At 39.4% G+C, this 20,323-nt stretch overlaps 2 protein-coding genes across 2 annotated transcripts; one reads left to right on the top strand and one right to left on the bottom strand.

Moving 5' to 3' along the window:
- Positions 1 to 4,188, top strand: LOC124271005 (sodium- and chloride-dependent glycine transporter 1-like). Its single transcript, XM_046706069.1, has 3 exons — positions 1 to 46; positions 3,290 to 3,460; positions 3,892 to 4,188. Exons 1-3 carry the CDS (start codon positions 5 to 7, stop codon positions 3,970 to 3,972), a joined length of 294 nt encoding a protein of 97 aa, XP_046562025.1. The 5' UTR covers positions 1 to 4; the 3' UTR covers positions 3,973 to 4,188.
- Positions 4,189 to 14,342: 10,154 nt separating this feature from the next.
- On the bottom strand, positions 14,343 to 17,035 carry LOC124271004 (sodium- and chloride-dependent glycine transporter 1-like). The gene is made up of 4 exons (XM_046706068.1): positions 16,714 to 17,035; positions 16,221 to 16,321; positions 15,289 to 15,459; positions 14,343 to 14,594 (listed from the first exon to the last, which is right to left on the bottom strand). The coding sequence occupies exons 1-4, from the start codon at positions 16,805 to 16,807 to the stop codon at positions 14,502 to 14,504; spliced, it is 459 nt and encodes a 152-aa protein (XP_046562024.1). The 5' UTR covers positions 16,808 to 17,035; the 3' UTR covers positions 14,343 to 14,501.
- Positions 17,036 to 20,323: the final 3,288 nt, after the last annotated feature.

The following is a 20,323-nucleotide window of genomic DNA, read 5'->3' as shown; positions in this document are numbered from 1 at the left end:
GATCATGACCTTCAGCCTGAAATTCATCTGCCCCGGACTCCTCCTGGTAAGTGGCAGTGGTCCATGTTGATGCGTCCATGTCCATGTCGGTGGGTTCGTATTTTGCATTCATGCAACATGTCCATAAGGAAGAGAGTTTTATGGTTGTCAACTTCTTTATTATGAGGAACACAATGTTTCGGAGTATATCCTAACTCCTTCATCAGGTGAATGAATGGTATAGGAGAGTGAGTAAGTGAGTTAAAATTTCAAGTCGCATCGGCAATATTTCAGCCATATCGTGACTAAATCAAGTTAAAGATTTATAATTATTAAACGTAAATTGGAAAAACACCTTTCAACGAAGGACAGTAAAATAACTAGACTATCACAGATATAAATTTAAAACTAGTAATTCATTCTAAAACGGTTTAACCACAGAAGACGATACAATAATAGAAACAGGCTGTAAGATCGCCAACAACTGAAGGTAGATCACCACACTAGGGAGCATGGGGACTTACAGTACCTATGCTACCTGCATGGACCCTAGTTAGGTTTCAGCATCCCTTCAGTTGCCGGCGTTGTAGGGAATTGTAGCCGTAATTAAAAATTTAAAAAGTTCAAAAAGTCTGGTAAATATAAATTTATTTGGAAAGTTTTGGGACTTACGTACACCCACAGGAGGGCAATAAATAATTTTACGATACTTCAACCCTCTGTGAGGGTACAGCCACCAACAATGTAAGTTGATAATGATGCCAATAATGAAATATATACCTATATACAAAACATATCAATCACAATTTATTAATTAGTTCAATTTCCTTTAAGAAGTCAATAATTAAGAGGTAATTAACAATGAAAAAAGATCCTTTTTCAACGATTTAATGATAATTTACATTAAAAAGATCCTTCACTGTTTAACATTGAAATATTTATCCTTTGTGAAGGAAATCAATACAGTGAAGCAGGACATGCTTGTCCGTGATCCTCACATCACAAGGGATGCAAAATAGAGGATCCTCACCTTTTAGTAAATATTCGTGTGTATATCTAGTACGGCCAATGAGGCATTGTCGCATAATGACCTCGTCAAATCTGGACTGACAAACCAAGTAGGTATAAGCAATATAGGGCATTCTTTCTTGCAATTTACTAATACCTACATGTACCTGGGTGACCCACTTCTACAGGATGTGATGGAGTGACGTCCATATCAAGCGCTTCGAATGGATTGTGAACCGTAACAGGGGCTTCCATAGACAGTTGAACTCTCTCAATTTCCAGGTCTGATGTAGGCACAGATCGTAGTTCTGATAGATCCTCAGTCTGAGAAGGAAGCTGATGAGTTTTTTTGGACAGTTTGGTATGAGACATACTTATCAAGTGTGACCTGTATATCTGTCACCCAAGATATTGCTGTCAGACATGAAATATATTGCTGTGAAACCTCAGAAAGACAACATGAAGAAACTGCTGCAGAATAAGAAGCGGTTGTTTGTGTCTGTATTGGAATTATTTTATAGTCTTCTGCAAAACAGATATTGTTAGTATACTTTAGTTTGAGCATTTTCGACTGATGTTCAAAATTGGGTCAGGATTTGGATGATGCTAAATGTTGTCTATTCACAGTTGGCACACTTGATTTCATTAGTGCACTCTGAGCTCTCGTGAGCCCCACTGCAACGGACACAGATAGAGACATGATTGCAAGATTTGGCACCATGACATATTTTTGGCAATTAAAACACCGAAGTGGCTTTGAAATAAAATCGTCCACACCGATGTTAAAGTAACCAGGCTTAATTGATTTTGGAAGAGTGGAGAGGGCAAAGGTGAAAAGGTAGGTATTTGTTTTGATAATATTGTTCTGTTTTCTGATGAAGCGTTTCACAGAGGTAACGCCTTGATTTGTTAAAGAAGCAGAAATGCCATCTTCTGTCATGTCAGACAGACATTCAGCTCGATTCTGAACAATCCCTCAACATGAATTCAATGATTTGTGCACCGAGACAACAACCTTGGTGTTAACAAACTGCTTTAGACCCAGCAAGTTAACAGACTGCTGTCTTCGTGCACATTCAACAAGCAATGAACAACATCGAAGATGAGTTACATTCTACACTTCTCAGCAGACACTTTGTATACCCTTGGAGACAGCAAAAGGATTGCGTTTCAATGGATTACCATCAGCAGAAGATATAACAATAAACGTTGGCCAAAATACAGCAACATCTGGAGAAAGATCTTCATCAGAAGGTCAAAGCTTCTACATGACGACGTTCATTAGTTTTCCAAGAACCAGAGGTTTGGTTTTGAGACATGGCGCCAGAATAGTATTCAACACCCTCGTTCCCCACCCGCTATCGAGTGTCAATATGGACGATTTTGCATAGGTAACCAACTACAACACCAGGTTTACAAGGGTGTTATACTCCGGCAAATACAACATGAAAAGCCATAATTGTCTACCCAAAAAGAACTGCCCAGCTGGTTCTGCCCATAACAGGTATTTGGAGACATACGGAATTCAGAGGTTGGCATTACCAGATTGGGTGGGTGAAAAGCTATTAGCGTTACCCAGCACCCACCACGAGGGGGTTGCTCTTCGAGGGTGCCGAATGAATGGTATGCGGCACAGAGCATATATATGTGCATGTAAGAATAACAAAAGTAATAAAAGAACGAAGATGCCTTCTAAACAATGTATGTGTGGTTTGCAAAGGACAAATGGAAGCCAAAACCTAACAGTTAATCAGGGTGAAGTGTTTGTATTTTGGTTACAGTCATACAAAATATCTGTATCGGTATAATGAAAGTAGCAGTGCAGCATGAACTTGCTTGAATATATGTGTCAGCAGTTTGACGGGTGCATGAAGGTATATGATTGTAATGGTATAGCTATGTATGTATAGATGAGTAAGATGCCAATGATATATAATTGACAACAGTGTAACATGCCATTGTCTTGGATGTTTACGATTTTAGGTTTAGTGATAGAAAAGGATGTAGTGTTATCAAAATAAGAAATATGATCGGGGCAACACAGCATTCAAACCTATCCTAGGTTTCTGGCGTACCCAAGGGAGGCAACTGCACAGCCACTGGTGGCGCCATCCACGTTATGTATCTCATTTCCAGATCACCTGACTCTCCTTCCCTCATGTCATTCACACATACACAGAAACATGCATTTGTCAACTACATTGGTTGAGTTGCATATAGTCCCTTTAGTCATCATGACAATGTACACAATACATGGTGTGCCCACAATTGTTCTTTCATCCCGGAATCATCATTCTTACAGATCATCTTCTGCTACTCCCTGTACTCTTACCGACCCCCTAACTATGGTGACTACATCTACCCTACCTGGGCCACGGGACTTGGATGGATGATATCCTTTGGTTCAATCTTTCCTTTGCCTGTTGTCTTCATCTGGACGGTGTACAAAACAGAGGGAAATTCAATCAGAGAGGTAACGTCATTGGGCGCTGTGCATATGCAGGAACCTGTTTCCCAGTGTTACATGACTAGCTTATCTTTACTTCATGTGAAAGGGATTCACATCAAACGGGGTCTCTGCCAATTTCCCCATCCTCCTGGCCAAATATCTCCCGGTCTATTCCTCCTGGCAAATTGCAATCCCATTCCGTCGTATTTTGTTTTTTACTTATTATCATATGCTACTTTTGGAAAATCATAGAACAAAATGTTAGTATAATTCTAATCATGTAATCAGTGGGTAGATATAAAAGACGAAATAATGCAATTCTAATTCGAATCTTGGATATAGGTACAAAATGTATGTTCTGTAAAATCCAGCTGTATGGATATTATATTATCTACTGTCGTAATGGAAAAAAATAAATAAAACATATATTGCCATTCTTTTCTTTTTGTTTGTAGAAATTAAAGAAGTCGCTGGAACCTAACATTCACTGGGTATTATCTTCGTCGCCTGAAAACACCATGGAATTAATGTTCTAAATTCAACACATTTAAACTCCTTTCATATTACACAGGGAATATCATAGTTTGGTGGTTTCATGTTACAACACTTGCTGGAAACGATGGATTTCCGTAGTTGCCACATCATGAAAGGACTCAAACACCATCTCCTCATCTTCACATTTTGTTTATATTTATAAGTCCCTCTCTTTAATCTAACGTGTATGTTTAGTAACCAGTAACAACACTCAACAACTCAATTTGAACTGCTAATGGAACCTTTGCTTTAAATAGTGAGAGGTTATTTAGTGGTCAAACAGCATCATGTAGACTCCGTATATTTTACGACGGCAAGAGCACGGGAGGTACATGTATGAAAGGCCCAGTCGTTCAAGCTGCTGCTACAGAGTTCAGTCCACAGGCGCTGCATGATCTGATCATTGGGTTATCCGCACCGTGGCTGTGATGCTTTGTTTCACCAAAGGGATGAACGTCTGTGAGGTGCAACAATTCTTGTTGCCCCTCGTATGATATTGGATCAGTGCAACCAATATTCCAACATGGACATTTTATATCAGAGCAACCAATATTCCAACTTGGACATGTTGCATTACAGCAACCACTATTCCAATATGGACATGTTTCATCAGAGCAACCAATATTCCAACATGGACATGTTACATCAGTGCAACCAATATTCCAACATGGATATGTTGCACCAGAGCAATCAATATTCCAAATTGGACATGTTACATCAGAGCAATCAATATTCCAACTTGGATATGTTTCATTAGATCAACCAATATTCCAACACGGACATATTACATCAGTGTAACCAATATTCCAACTTGGACATGTTACATCAGTGTAACCAATATTCCAACTTGGACAGGTTACATCAGAGCAACCAATACTCAAAGATGGACATGTTTTATCACAGCAACCAATACTCCAACTTGGACATGTTTCATCAGCGCAACTAATATTCCAACTTGGACATGTTACATCAGAGCAACCAATATTTCAACACGGACATATTACATCAGAGCAACCAATATTTCAACACGGACATGTTACATCAGAGCAACCAATATTTCAACACAGACATGTTTCATCAGAGCAACCAATATTCCAACTTGTACAGGTTACATCAGAGCAATCAATATTCCAACACAGACATGTTGCATCAGAGCAACCAATATTCCAACACGGACATGTTACATCAGAGCAACCAATATTCCAACTTTGACATGTTACATCAGAGCAACCAATATTCCAACTGGGACATGTTACATCAGTGAAGGGGATATTCCAACACAGATGTGTTGCATCAGTGCAAGGATTATTCAGACATGGGCATGTTGCATCAAGGAAACCCCTAGTTTGGGTTTTATAAAGCAGACATGAACACTGACACTCGCGCAAAATACAGACTTGTGTACTGAGACCTAATGGTACCAACTCGCTAATTTAAATCATTTTAAACCGACATTATAGTTATTTGTATATTGCTCGAAATCTCGATGTTTTTTCATTCGCCTCGACTACATGCTGACTACTAAAGGCACTTCCTTTTCAGATTTTATGCGTTAAATTCTTATTAATTCTTCAGTGTTTACACATCCACACACTTTAATTGTAAATATCACTGCTAAGTCATTATCGGTAAGGCTTAAGGGGATATGAAGGTGATTTTACCTAATTCCTGACCCCGAAAGCAAGACGTCCTGTGTCAAGAAGATCATGTGAACGCTCGAAGGATATCTGTAAATTTTGGAAACACTATGACTCATATTTAAGACACATTCGATATTCAGCTTATCACTAACTCTCGTTTACTATCAATTACTTCAGAATATTTATAGAATGTTTGTAATACTTTATTTTCACGGGTTAGAGTAACTGAGTTGATCTTCAGTAACTTAAGTGCTTGTCGGATGAGGCGACTAACAGGATCGATGCTCATGCTGTTGATTGCTGGATTGACTGGTCCAGATTCGATTATTTTTAGATCGCCGCCAAACCGCTGGAATATTGCTGAATGCAGCTTTGTTTCACGAAAGGGGTGAACGTCTGGGACATGCATTTGACTTCTTTGATCTTCGTTGCTCGTTTCGGTGATCTTCGGGGCAAGCAGTCGTTGGTCAGAAAGACCACGTTTCTATAAAGCTTATACACTGAGCATATACATGTAGTAGACAAATTTAAAATTCGACTGATCAGACAAAATATATGGGTGCTGTTAAGGGACATGCGACTAATTTCACCACACAAAATGACTGTATTACCCAAATTTACTAACGTCAGGAAATACTCGTTTCATCCGGCGGCCATATGAACAACGTTTGAAATCTACGTATCATCTGGCCGTCAGATTTACAGACGTTTAAACGGGTGTTAAAATAAACCAACATTCAACTCTGCATTTACATGTATTTCACAGGTGTGTAAATCTGGCCATTGTTTTCATGTGTTTCCTAGCATGTGTAACATATGTAAATGCTGTGATTGTAGGACATGCATTTCAATACCCTTGAAATCTCGTATAACCAGGGTTAGATTTGTCATATATTTAGTACATGCGTAAATGGTTGGAAATGGGTAAATATAGTGTCACATGATTAGCACTACTTTAACATGTATTTCAATGGTTCTGTAATGTAACTGTCACATAGGGTTCGTTAGCGCGTCCGAGCACGCCATAATGTACTGAGATAATTAGAGACACATGGTGAAGTGATACCCATGACTGTGCACCATTAATAACGTGCGTGTCTTTCTTGACATACACATGGTGTCTGTTTAAAAGGTTCAAATATCAGGGCTATGGGCCAGAGCGATATGTATGTTAGGGAGTGTGTGTGTGTGTGTGTGTGCGAGGGAGAGGGTGTGGCATGGGGTAGGCCTAGGGTGGGGTGATGGCGATGGGTCGGTGTTGGGGTACTGATAAGTCTTTCTGACCAGTAGGTAATATCGTTTATACTTTTTGTAATGGAAATTAATGGAATTTTATCATGGAATATAATGTGTACTTATTATTCTATCAAAGTACCGAAACGTATTATCTGTATGCTTTACTGTTTTTGGGTGAAACTGTTGAAAGTACCTTCGTACAGAATTTCCAGGAAATAGAAACTGAAAATTACTAGATAAATGGAAAACTAAAACAATCATTATTTATATTTCTCTTTTTAAATTATCAGTGAGCAGATCATTTCACTAACATAAAAACTGAATGATATATGGTGACAAAACTTGGTTCAATCTTGAATGTATAATAAATGTACCAATGGATATTCTGTAACAGTATCAAGGAATGATCGGGTACGCTCGTGGATAAAGCGTTCGCCTGTCAGGTCAAAAAACGGTGTTTGATTCCCGACATAGGCACATTAAGACTAAAAATATATTATTTTGATATAAGGCAAAGATCTTAATTTCAATTGAAAAAAAGAGACTAACAACATCTATATTGGGGCTACATGTGCAGGAAGCATCTTCAATTATAAAGTCACATTCCACAAACATCAGATAAAGGTTTAAATGACAAGCATATTTATTGGTATCTTGCCTAGCTCTGTCCTCTCTGAATGCAGTATAACCAGAGTGCTGTGGTCACTACCTCAGGTGGTCAAATTCAGCCATCCCATTACTTTACAGTATTTTCTTACAGACATATATATGGAAAATTAACTTTTACGGGTATGGAAAGAGTGGAGGGAAACTCGTGCAAAGTATTAGTCAACTGAGATTATCCTTCAAAAACATCATATGTGCAACAATCACTTATCATTATATGCAACCAAAGCATTGCAAAAAGGCCATATTTCCAGACAGAATAACATCCCCTTTGGTCGGATAATCCAAATAATTTGACACCGAAAGCCTGTCAGTTAACGCAAAGGAAATAACCCTTGTGTTTTAAAATGATGCCTTAATCATAGTCACAATGAAGTGTAGGTTGCCATGCATTTTCTAGTCTGTCTCACAGTCCCTGAACCACATTATTTTCCTTACTGCTTAGTCTGTCTCACAGTCCCTGAACCACATTATTTTCCCTACTGCCAAGCCCTCTCTGCAATGCTAAAGCCTTTAATGAAGCAAGTCTAGATCTCCTCAGGTCCAGGGTCTGTAAACATCTGCAAGAAACCTAACTCACTTTGGGGTCGGGCTACAAAGTAAACATATCCTCCTGCCATGGCTGGCCGGACTGAATCTCGTGTCTCCCTGGGGCTCCTTTTCATTATAAATAGGTCTGTTTGTTACTATATATTCAGACACTAAGCGTTGGTCTATGTATTTTCCAATATGATGGAAATACTAATACATGTATTTACCAAATAAAATTCTAAAGGAGGCTTTCTTCAAGCAGTGACTTAACGCCATACATAGCTAGACTTGCTTAGATGATAGACTTCATATAAGGCATCATAGATATTTCACAAACCCTTAGCCCCATTAGCTTATTGTCTCACCACTTGCGAATTAAGCGTTGGCAGATGTAAATGTTACTGGAGATGTTGGTCCCGCCAGCTGTGGGTGTTTGGTATGGCACTCCATAACCCAAACCCTGCAGTGAGTTTTCCTAGAGACGGAAGAGGAAAAAATACCGTTCTGTGACTGTGATACAGACTGGGACAAGATATGGAAAACCAAAAATTTGGACAACAAACCATTGTTTGGGTGTTTTAATTGCAAATATGATTCAAATAGCTTAACCTAGATTTCGATATCCTCCGAATGTACATTTGGTGGAAAACATACATTCATCCCGAGACAAGGACGAATGTTTATATATAATTTAAAAATAGTAACAGCACTAGTATCCATTTTGTCTTTTGTCTTCTACCCGTCAGAACTAGATTAACAACTAGTCTCTGATATGAACATATTTTACAGAAAAAGTTCATAGTATAAAACAATATATAATATAAGGAGCCCTGAGACTTTCTCCTGAAGCTGTGGAAATTTAGACTTGCCACATTTTGTAGACTTGCGTGGGCTTGGATATATTTGCTTCAGGGTCTGTATGACAGACGACGTCCCAACATACGCTCAGTCACATGTGTCTCCAGGTCATGGAGAATCAGTGGTTAGAGGACCGTATTGCAATTCTCGTGCGTTTAACAGGCGCGTAGCAAGCCATATTTTTCGTGTAAGCCCTATGGGCTGCAAAGATATATATTATAGGTGGTATTGAGGGCTTGCCCAATGTTCATTTTTTATGGGACTTCAAGAGTTATCGTTTCACGTTTGATGATTTTAATAGCTTCAAAATATTGTCGAAATTGAAATGTGATTTCCTCATATACAAATATGTTTGGACAAAGTTTACACATGTCTGCTGCATTGATACAATAACATACATCGAGTATTTGGTGTTTTTTCTAAAATACATGATAAACAAATGAAAAATAAACAACTGCATTTCTGTGATGATTCACATATAATCATGACTGTAACAAAACATCCTCATACATGTCGAATGAAAAACAATCATCACCGAAAGTTATGATGTGTAGAATAACCTGTTTACTGTACATGGTAATGCTTTAATCAAAGAATACTGTAGTCAGTATGATTCATAGTTATTTCCACTTTTTAAATGGAACGTGTTTGTAGGTATTTTTGGCAAGAATTACAAGGAAAAATTATGTGTAAGCTCGAGCTGTTTTTTATAATGGTAGCTACGCCCCTGTTTGCATGTGTTGTTGACGCGCCATGGGCGCCTTGTAACATCACTATTTGATTATGATTCACAAACACATGCCAATGATATGGTCGGAATCGTGCCGAGGATTAGCAGATATTTATCATGAAAACAGGTTTTTATGTAGGTGGCTTGAAACTCGCTTTTACAAAGGCCTATAGGTTCGATCACAATACATTTCGTTTTACAGCTTCTCTTTTCTTAACATGCTCACGTCAAAACTGATTTAAATTCTAATCGAAGATAACACAATAAATAGTATGCCAAATTATCGTTACCATGACAACCCTGTGAGAGTAATGCAGATGATACTGTCGGCCGTAAATTTTGATAAGTTGCTTCATCGCTATCAATAAACACTGGGTATCTATACAATTATATGTGTGATCAAAGGCCATATGATAGATTATATGGTCTCTGGTGTGATGGAGGAGAACTTGCGTCGCTAGTTTTCTCGATAATCTGAACACATGTATGTAGCGTGAAACCGGCAGATACCTTTAGAAGAAAGTGTTTGCCCTACCTGTAACAATGATGCCCCGTGTCTATAAAAGGGATATAATGTGGGGATGAATGACATGTACTTTTAACCGTTTATGATGATACATACTGCGGTCTTTCACAATAATCCCTCTGGCTATCAGATTGAGGGTACGTTTTAAACATAACCGGAATTTCTATTATTGTATTTATAAAGTTCTTCGAACGTTCTCCATATACGTCCGTCAGATACATCGCGCACTACCCTTTTCTCTTTTGATCTTCCCCAACGACTGTTACAAGTTCAAAGAATCGTGGTCAAAGTAGAAAAGTCTTAAGACTATTCCCTACAATTCTGTAACTTACACATTGTACCCTACATGGGTAGAGCTTCCGTTCGGGGGGATATCACAGTGAGTGAGTGAGTGAGGTTGGTTTTACGCCACTTTTAGCAATATTCCAGCAATATCACGGCGGGGGACACCAGAAATGAGCTTCACACAATGTACCCATGTTGGGATTCGAACCTGGGTCTTCGGCGTGACGAGCGAACGCTTTAACCACTAGGCTACCCACCGCCCCGGGAATATCAGAAGGACAACGATACAGTTATTTCCACTGTTGAAGAAAGCACTCCACTTACTTAGGAAAACACTTAGATATTGTGTTCATGTCGGAATGATATTTTCAGCTCCTGTCAGATCTGAACTTGAACATGCGAGGTCTGCGTCTGTGTCAGACTAAAGGACTACAAGATGTTTAGCAACACTGGGGCGTAATAGCCATAGATCTTCTCCAAACAACGGAATATATATCTTGTGAGAATGACTTCTCCGACAGGGAAATTTACAGCAATGCGACATCACAATTACTTACGTGAAATTTACTCGCAATCTGAGTTATGGATCGTCAATTTAAACAGGACAATATAGACGAATTTCACAAACGTCACGGAGATCCAACATGCCTATGATATACTCAGAGAACGCACCCGCCTGTGCTATCTGGTCATAATCGCTACACGATAAAAACAATTTTTCATTTCATGTTTCACAGAATATATAATTTGATATGGCATTGTTTGTTATCGTATACTTTTGCGTTAGTGAAACAAATGTGGACAAGTTTAAGTTTATGTATGGCGCTATTTCAGCAAAGGCTGAGCGAATGGAGAAATAACATTGTTCAGGCAATGTGAGACTATTAAGGAAGGTCACATGCAGTCCAATAATATTCCAATTATGTACTGCCACAAAATAGTTTACAGTTGTGATGCGCGAGCTGAACAGACTTAAGAAATTACGAGTTGATTCGTGTAGCATATTTTGCTGTGCTCCAAGAGAGACAAAGTGCTATTCTATTTGGACAGCTAGGGACACTTGCGATGACAAAGGGGCAACGCATCACCCTTTGTTCACCACTGAACCTTTTAATCCCTCGAAACCTGCACCTCAAAAGATTTGCCAACACCACAGACAAGGCGTAACTGATACTGGTAGCAAGAGCGAGTGCAGCTTGATAAGGCGTGTGAACTTGCGTAATACTGCTTTCTTTGTCAGGCTCTTTTGGTGATAAGAATATTGAGGTCATGTGAACGTTGATTTCAAAAGTACTAAAATGTGTGAAAGTGAAATTACATGAACCAAGTTATATACATGATGGAAACATATGATCATCTTGCTTGAGTACAGGTAAGATGAAGGTGTATAAACCGTTCATATACATACCCCTGAAATCCGGTATGATACATAAATATCTAAGGTGTGTAAATATTTGCAAATTTGAAAATTTACATGTGTTTCCCCACCTAAGTAAATTCACATGTTTCCAACCCGAGGAAACTTAGAACGAAATCGGAAATTTCAGCACCCATTGAAATTCAAAGGAATGCATTAGAAATACTGTGTGATCATGTATTTACCGGGGTATCTGTTTTGCAATTCATATTTGGAAATCCCTGACAATCCGGTCAGGGCATACATGAACGAGGTGCTTGTGCATACGAAAATGTACGATGAGCATATGTTTCAAAGGTATAGATTCATATGAAATATATGCCCGAAGTTAGGAAATATCTAAAAACATACGTAAATCCGGTCATGGCATGTATTTCCTACTGTATTTACGTTTATTTCAATGGTTTACTATCCGGCTTTTGGTCCTGTGTTTATGAAAGTTTCTACTGTTCACCTTGGTTGTTATGGCCATCGTATGCTAATGTTTTAATAGTCCATCAATGTATGGACGACTTAACTTCAATTTTCTGTTTCTCAGATGCCGCATGTTTTAATACTGTGTTATTTTCTAGTATTTTTTCACTTGTATTGAATATAGAAGCACATAACTAATTGTGTAATGGTTATTTTTTGCTTGTCAATAGCTGACATATATCCAGTTGAGCAAGACAGCGGCATCATTAGCTACAGCAGCTGTATAAGAGTCGGAAGGGGCATTGATTTGGTACGTGACATGCAGAGGGTCACTTACTTTGTACATAATCAATGCCCAGTATTAATTTGCTTATTTTTGTAATGTCAGGCAAATAAAATCAGGAATATAGGGACCATCCATAAGATACATGACACCCCCCGATGATTCATGATCCATGATCCGAAGCTCTACTAATCATTGCTGTCTGCGCTAACACAAAGGCGGTATGTAAAACCATGTCATTGAAAGTATGTTTATTCGTACCGTGTTATTAATCGTAGAAAATGTGTTCTTTTTATTCATGGCAGAATTTGTCAAAATCACCACCATCTGAAGGTATTGCAACATCTTCATCTCTTCCCAAACACGAAGAAAACACAATCTGGCAGACAATACTGCAGATTTAATGACGACGTCCAATGCCACATGCACAGCCTTCAATGTGTGCATAAGAGGGCACAGATGCTGTGATTGGTCATTGATGCAACGAAGTAAACTGCTGTTCAGAAGGGTGATCACTGCAATTATAGTTCCAGACTCAGTTATGTAAATATTTTCAGACATATAACCAAGAACGGGTTACACAAATTCCGGCTGCATAACGAATATGTGTTTGCCTGTTTAACGCCGCACACAGCTATGTTATCTCTGTCTGACGGTGGTCTGTAGATAAGCCGGACCAGACAAACCTGTGATTGACGTCATGAGATACGATGTTCGTGTACGTGAATCACTATCAATTAAAGATACACGAAAAGGTGCAAATACGCATTATAAATAAAAAGGTGAGCGTACTTGCCCTACCGGTGGCACCCATCAGAAACATGAAACATCTTCGGATCAGGAATAATTGAAATTCTCGTTACAACAGCATGTTTGATTGTATCTCAAAGGTTGTGAACTTTAGCAGAGATTTCTTACGGTTGTGGAAATTGTTTTTCCGTTTCTTTTTCATTTCTGAAAATGAAAAGAAACAGTTAGAAGTCAGAGAGTACCATTTTCATTGCACAGTTTCCTCTGATATCTTCAAAGGTATTCTCCACGAAGGGGGTTATTTGAAAGTACTGTAAGATGACTGTCCTTCCGAAAGTGTGCGTAACTCCCAAAACTTTCCAAGTAAATTTACCTCTACACACCTTTTTATTCGTAGAATATTTGTTGATTTATATGTATTAGTACAATCGCCAATGGCTGAAGGGCTGGTATAAATCCAGCTGGGGTCCATGCAGGTAGCCAAAGTACTGTAAGTCCCCCTGGTCCCTATAGTGGTGATCTACCTTCAGTTATTGGCGATGCTCAGACCTTTTTAATATTGCCTTGTCCTAATTTGAAATCCTGTTTTAGGGACATATGCTAGTTTTATTTCTTATTTCTGTGATATACTAGTTGACTTTTCTGTCCTTCGTCGACAGGTTCTTAACATTTGTGCATTTATCACGAATTTATGACCATTTTAAGTCACGAGATGGCTGAAGTACTGCCGCTGTGACTATAAACTTTAACTCATTCACGTTAACACACTCACTCACTCACTCGGAGGTATTCATTCTATGAACAAAGTAAAATGATCGGTCGTAGTTTATTATGTACAAAATTACAAGATTTCATTAATGCTTTTCAGCAATCATTTAGACTTGTTTTTGCACTGTTACAATGTATCTCGATTAAATGGTTGAAACACTATCGTCTAACTAACATATCGCAAATCAGATACATCATAAATGGTAATAAAAATACTATCCTAGTGATTCACATATTCCAAAACATGACATGCATGTATGTAAGGTTTTGCAACTATATATTTGTCAGTTAGGTTTGATCTATATGCATTTTCTACCTTGTGACGATTCGTGTCTCTAAAGCATTTTACGTTGTTTTGTGTATCAACTGTGAAAATCGCCAAACCCATTATCTAGATATTGAATCATATTACTGAATTTAAATTGGTTTAAATTCGTGTGTCAATGGCGTTTTCAGAGGTCACTGCAAATGATGAAGACAGCCTCCAGTGTGTGCCGGGTTCCATCGATTTCTTTAATTTCTAGAAACAAAGAAATATAAAAGAACTATTTGTTACACATTGTAGCATCTGTCTTATATGTTAAGAGGACCGGTGGGGTAGTTAAAGCCATCGCTCGCCACTCAAAGAGTGAGTTAATATTTATCGTCACATCGCCAATATTGCAGCCATATCGTGACAAGATCAATTGTATTAGAGAAACATAAATGCAGAAATTAAAAGCCTGTTGACGAAGAACACTTAAACTACCAGTGTCTCACAGATATTCAAGTAAAACTAGCATGTTATCACAAAACGATATTGATAAAATGAACAATAAAATACAAAACCAGGCTATAGATCGCCAACAACTGAAGGTAGATCACCATACTAGGGACCATATGCGCTACTCGCAGACCCTAGTTCGGTTCCTCTACATGGATACAATGTGTGAAGCCCATTTCAGGTGCCCACCCACCCCCGTGATATTGCTGGGGCATTGCTAAAAGCGGCGGCGTAAAACTAAACTCACTGACTTATATATTAAGAAACAACACAAGCAGCCCAGACAATATATAGCCTATGACATGACTCTTTTGTACACGAGACAAAGTCATATACCTTGGGGAATCAATTGGTGTTTACATGTCATTAAACATGTAAATATTATATCTGAACATTTTTCCGAACAAAATCACTATAATTAACATGGTTCAAATGTATACGATGACCTTACCTCTTTCACTGAATTTCCCTCTGTTTTGTACACCGTCCAGATGAAGACAACCGGCAAAGGTAAGATTGAACCAAAGGATATCATCCATCCAAGTCCCGTAGCCCAGGTAGGGTAGATGTAGTCTCCGTAGTTAGGGGGTCGGTAGGAGTACAGGGAGTAGCAGAAGATGATCTGTGAGCAGAATGATACCAGAGTGACGAACCATTTGTGGTGGTTTATTGTGTACTTGGACACGGGGGTTGATGAGCATCATATGCAACCCAACCAGTGTAGTTTAGAAACACCTTGCATGCATATACAGTTTCCAAATATAGATGACGTATATCAGACAGGGAGTCAGAAAGTAAATAGAAAGAAAAAGTCACGTCTCTTGGACACTCCAGAAACCTATTATTTTTGGTTTGAATCCTTTGCTGTAATTATGTTTCCAGATATGCCAACAGCACACCCGTACACCTGTATTTCACGCAGTTAGTACACATCTAAGATCTTAGTCACATAGCGGTTTCATCCTAGATCCAATCGACATGCCTTAGTATAATATGAATACTACCCAAACAGGTGCTGCACGATTGTCTTCCATACATCACTGTCATGTACTGAAGAGATACCTATTATACAGTACTATTTCCGCAATACAAACTGTCACCACCGTCACCTTGTATACTGTATCTGTATATCGCATTATCGTCAGCTTCGTTCCAACATGTTGCACAGCCAGACAGCTTGCGTGACTTTCATATGTATACCAACATAGGATTGTTGGTAGACTGCCATCTTGTATTTAAGACTTGGCCTAGTACACCACCACCACTACACAGTTTATACGTGTAAACTACTCTGAAATATGAACCAACACTGCCATCTTCATATGGGAATGGATATGGCACATGACTGGTCGCTATCTTCCAGCATAGATCAATGTCACTTACCAAAAGAAGTCCTGGGCTGATGAATTTCAGACTGAAGGTCATGACTCTTGGAACTGTCTTCCCCCACATCGAGTTGACGACCTTCTCCACCCTATGTGTTCCTAATACAAACATACAATTCCTGGTGCCTCAAATACGCTTATCACTGAGGTTGCAAGGACACTAACATTGACCACGATCTGAATTTTAATGCCAAGTTTTTGCGCAAGAGAGACACTGGTTAGAACAAGAAATATTTACACTGGTATGGGGGTCTCAATTGTCGAAGAGGTCGTGTGAACACCAAAACTGAAAAAGAATGGTAATGTAGACACAAAACCAATTAGAAATGTGTTCAAAATACTGCAAGATCATGCTTGTTGTAAGTGACACCGTGGGGTCGCTCATTCTTTGACCCAGGGACAGGCTTGAATTTTGTCGTTTATAGTTAGTATGGTTATATTATGTTTCATTTCGGTTTTGGTATGTTCCTAATCTGGAACAAGATGCTTACCATAGATCCAACTGACAACAATGCATTCCAACATGCCAAAAACTGCTATTGACGGGAAAAACGCATACCAGTCCACCAGTGTAAGCATGTACATTCCTCCCTGTCATAAAACCGATTCAACATTATAGAGACACGTGTAACTGAAAGGTATTATGACAGAAAACCTGAGGGAATTCACTATGCTCACCTGATTAATACTCATTTGAACCTTTGTAATGGGCTTACTCAAATCCGCTCCTACCAATCAGCAGTCAGTAATTTGTAAAGGCTCTTGCTGAATAATTGCGGAAACCCAAATCTGAATCCAATTAGGTCCAGTCAAACATTTGTAGACACTACAAGTTGACAGGGAACCTACCTAAGTTCATGCTTTGGTTAAATACTTTTCTTGTCCCGTGTGACTTCTTCACCAATGGCGTATGACTTTGTTAACAATTCATGTTAATAAATGCATCTTTGCTTCTCATGGAGATGTAACAACGTGTACATATATATGTGTTAGATACTGGTATTTTACCCGAAACATTTACGTACATATAGCTTGGGTATGGATAAAAGTCTGATGTTATTCCTTATGATTTATTGCATCCTCTGTCTCTACTCCCTCATGTACGTACCCGTGAAGATCCGGGTTAGAATTGTCTTCAGCAACCCGTGCTGGTAAGGTTCGCTCACTTGGTTGACACATGTCATCGTATCCCAGTTACGTAGATTGATGCTCATGCTCTTGATCACTGGGCTGTCTGTTGCAGACATGATTATTTACAGACCGCCGCCACATAGCTGTAAATTGCTGAATGCGGCGTAAAACAACAAACCTAACCAAACCTATTGTATGTTACTTTTTTCCCACCCTACTGTGTTTGCTTTAAGGCCAAGTGTATTAGAGATTTGGACGCTTCATAGTATTTTGTGATAGTTTTGGGGGATAGGAAGACGTTATATATTCACCTGTGTCATATAGAGTAGACCAAGGAGGAAACATGGCACCAGGACCATGAGGATGATCACCCAACGACGGCGAGACAGGCTTGGAAACTGATCTGACAATGCTGTTATTGCGATCTCAAAACATGGCAACTGAATAGAAACGGGATTCCAGCATATCAACCACGTTTTAGTCAGACAAACATCAACGTGTAGGATCTGACGTATTCATATACTTTATGAAATTTTGACAGCAGACGGAGAAAAATATTCGTGACGACTCCTTTAGATCAAGTTGTAAAGAAGATGTAAATACCTACACTTTTGATTTTCATTGGAGATTCTCTTCCCAGGCGTGTAATTCCTTTGTGATTAATTTTATTACCATACAATTTCAGATGTGAATGTTGATAAAGGTTTAAGACACATTTGTTTGACCACCGTCAGCCTTGATTAAATGCCTGACAATTACCCAATGTTACTTACACACGCAAGGTCTTGGACGTCTAGTATGACAAGCCAAATAAGAATGTATATGAATAGGCATGGTTTGTCAATTGTAAATAGACAGTCATTTATGCAAAAATGTCTGTGATCCATGCTTACATTCCCCTGTACCTATGTACCGATTGATCAACAGGTACAAAGGTAAAATTTAGGAATTTCAAAAACGCTTCAGTGAGCTTCTAAATTCAGCATTTCAACACATTTACCCTTACCATACAAACTCAAATATGATATGACTATGTCCCCATCTGAAGACATTCATACTATTGGTAAGTATTTGCTCATTTCGTGGACCATGCTGATTTCTGTGGGTCGAAAGGGGCTCTCGTCAAACTTAAAATATGATCCATTACCAGAGAGTCGATTCCGAGTGCTATCAACGTCAAGAAGGACAAGGCAGACCACACCTGAGGCAACGGGAGTGAACCGAGGGCTTCTGGGTAGGTGATGAATCCAAGGTTGTATCCTTGAAACAATTAAACGATTTTAAACATCAAAATCTAGGACATTGGCATGAAACCACAGACGACCACCGTGAAAGCTTGACAGATACTGTCTCACTTACAACTCACTGCATGTCAATATCATTTATGAAACAACGTTAACTATAAGAACAATCCAAAGAAGAATGCCGATTAGGTACAAACATAGGCACCCGACTCTGATATATTTATATGTATAACCTATATATACTGAGTCAAAAAAGAAACTTCACAAAATGTAATTTGAAAAATAATTAATAATGTTTCTCTGATGATACATCTATGTATCAGAAATGGGATCCCTATCTTTAGACTCTAGAAAAACGTTAGCAAAACCCACTCAAACCCATCCATTCGTCGTGCAAATGACGTAAGTGCCAAATCAGGTTTTGCACGTGCAGTCGATCACGTGATTTTCGCATCGAAGTTTTCTTCATATGCACGTGTTTGCATTGGCCTCAAGCATTGAAAAAACACTTTTAAACAACGGTACTTGAAATGCCACGATTGTCAAATGTGCAACGTGAACGTGCCGTTAGCATGTTGCAAGCGGGAAGATCAGTTATTGACGTCGCAAAGGCAATGGGATACAGCCGTGGTACTGCGAGGTCGTCTAAAACAAACTGGCACCACTTCTGATCACCCAAGGTCGGGTCGTCCACGTGTGACGTCACGAGCAGAAGACCGTCAAATCGTCCTACGTGACAGATTTCTGCCGGCTACACGAACCAGGGCAGAGATGTTTAGAGGTCGACTGTCCTCACAGACCATTCGAAATCGGTTGTGGGCTGCCAATCTCCATTCTCGACGTCCATATCGTGGGCCAATATTGACGCCGTTTCATCAACGTCAACGTCTGCTGTGGGCCCAACGTCACCTCCGATGGACCCAGAGAGACTGGAATCGAGTCGTCTTTAGCGATGAATCCAGGTTTACCCTCAGATTCGCGGACTGCAGGCATAGAGTCTGGAGACGACGTCGTGAACGGTATGCCCAATGTTGTGTACAGGAAGTCGACAGATTCGGGGGCGGAAGTTGCATGGTGTGGGGTGCTTTCTGTGGGAACAACCGTTCCCGACTTCTGGTCATCCGTGGAAACCTCACAGCTGCTGCTTACCGCGACCAGGTGTACACCCCTTAACTCGTTCCTTTCATGGCGGCTCATGGCCCAGGTCTACAGTTCCAGCATGATAATGCTCGGCCGCATACCGCGATGTTGACACGAAATTTCCTTCAAAACGCTGAAATCAACGTCATGGACTGGCCATCGAGGTCCCCTGACCTTAATCCAATAGAGCACGTTTGGGATGCACTTGGGAGAAGGCTTCGTGGTCTTAGGAACCAACCTCAGAATTTGCAGGAACTTGGCGCTGCCTTGCAAGCGCAATGGCGCAGAATCCCCAACCACGTGTTCACAAGCATCAGGCAGTCGATGAGGAGACGGTGTTTGGCAGTGGTGAATGCGCGGGGCGGCCATACACGATATTGAACTGAGAAATTTCGCATTTTTATTCTTGTGACTTGACATTCTGTATACCCATGTTTTGGAATGGCGGTGTAGCCTAATGGAACTGATTATGGCACTGTCAGTGTATCGAGTACATCACACAGATCTCAGCAATGAAATAATAACAATTTAACCATCTTACCATCTCTTGTTCTTTTATAGTGCCCTGAAGAAAGAATGTGAAGTT

This window comes from Haliotis rubra, unplaced genomic scaffold (assembly GCF_003918875.1).
Source record: "Haliotis rubra isolate DU_JTF1 unplaced genomic scaffold, ASM391887v1 Scf1566, whole genome shotgun sequence".
NCBI classification, from domain to species: Eukaryota; Metazoa; Mollusca; class Gastropoda; order Lepetellida; family Haliotidae; genus Haliotis; species Haliotis rubra.
This window is presented reverse-complemented; position numbering and strand designations above follow the sequence as displayed.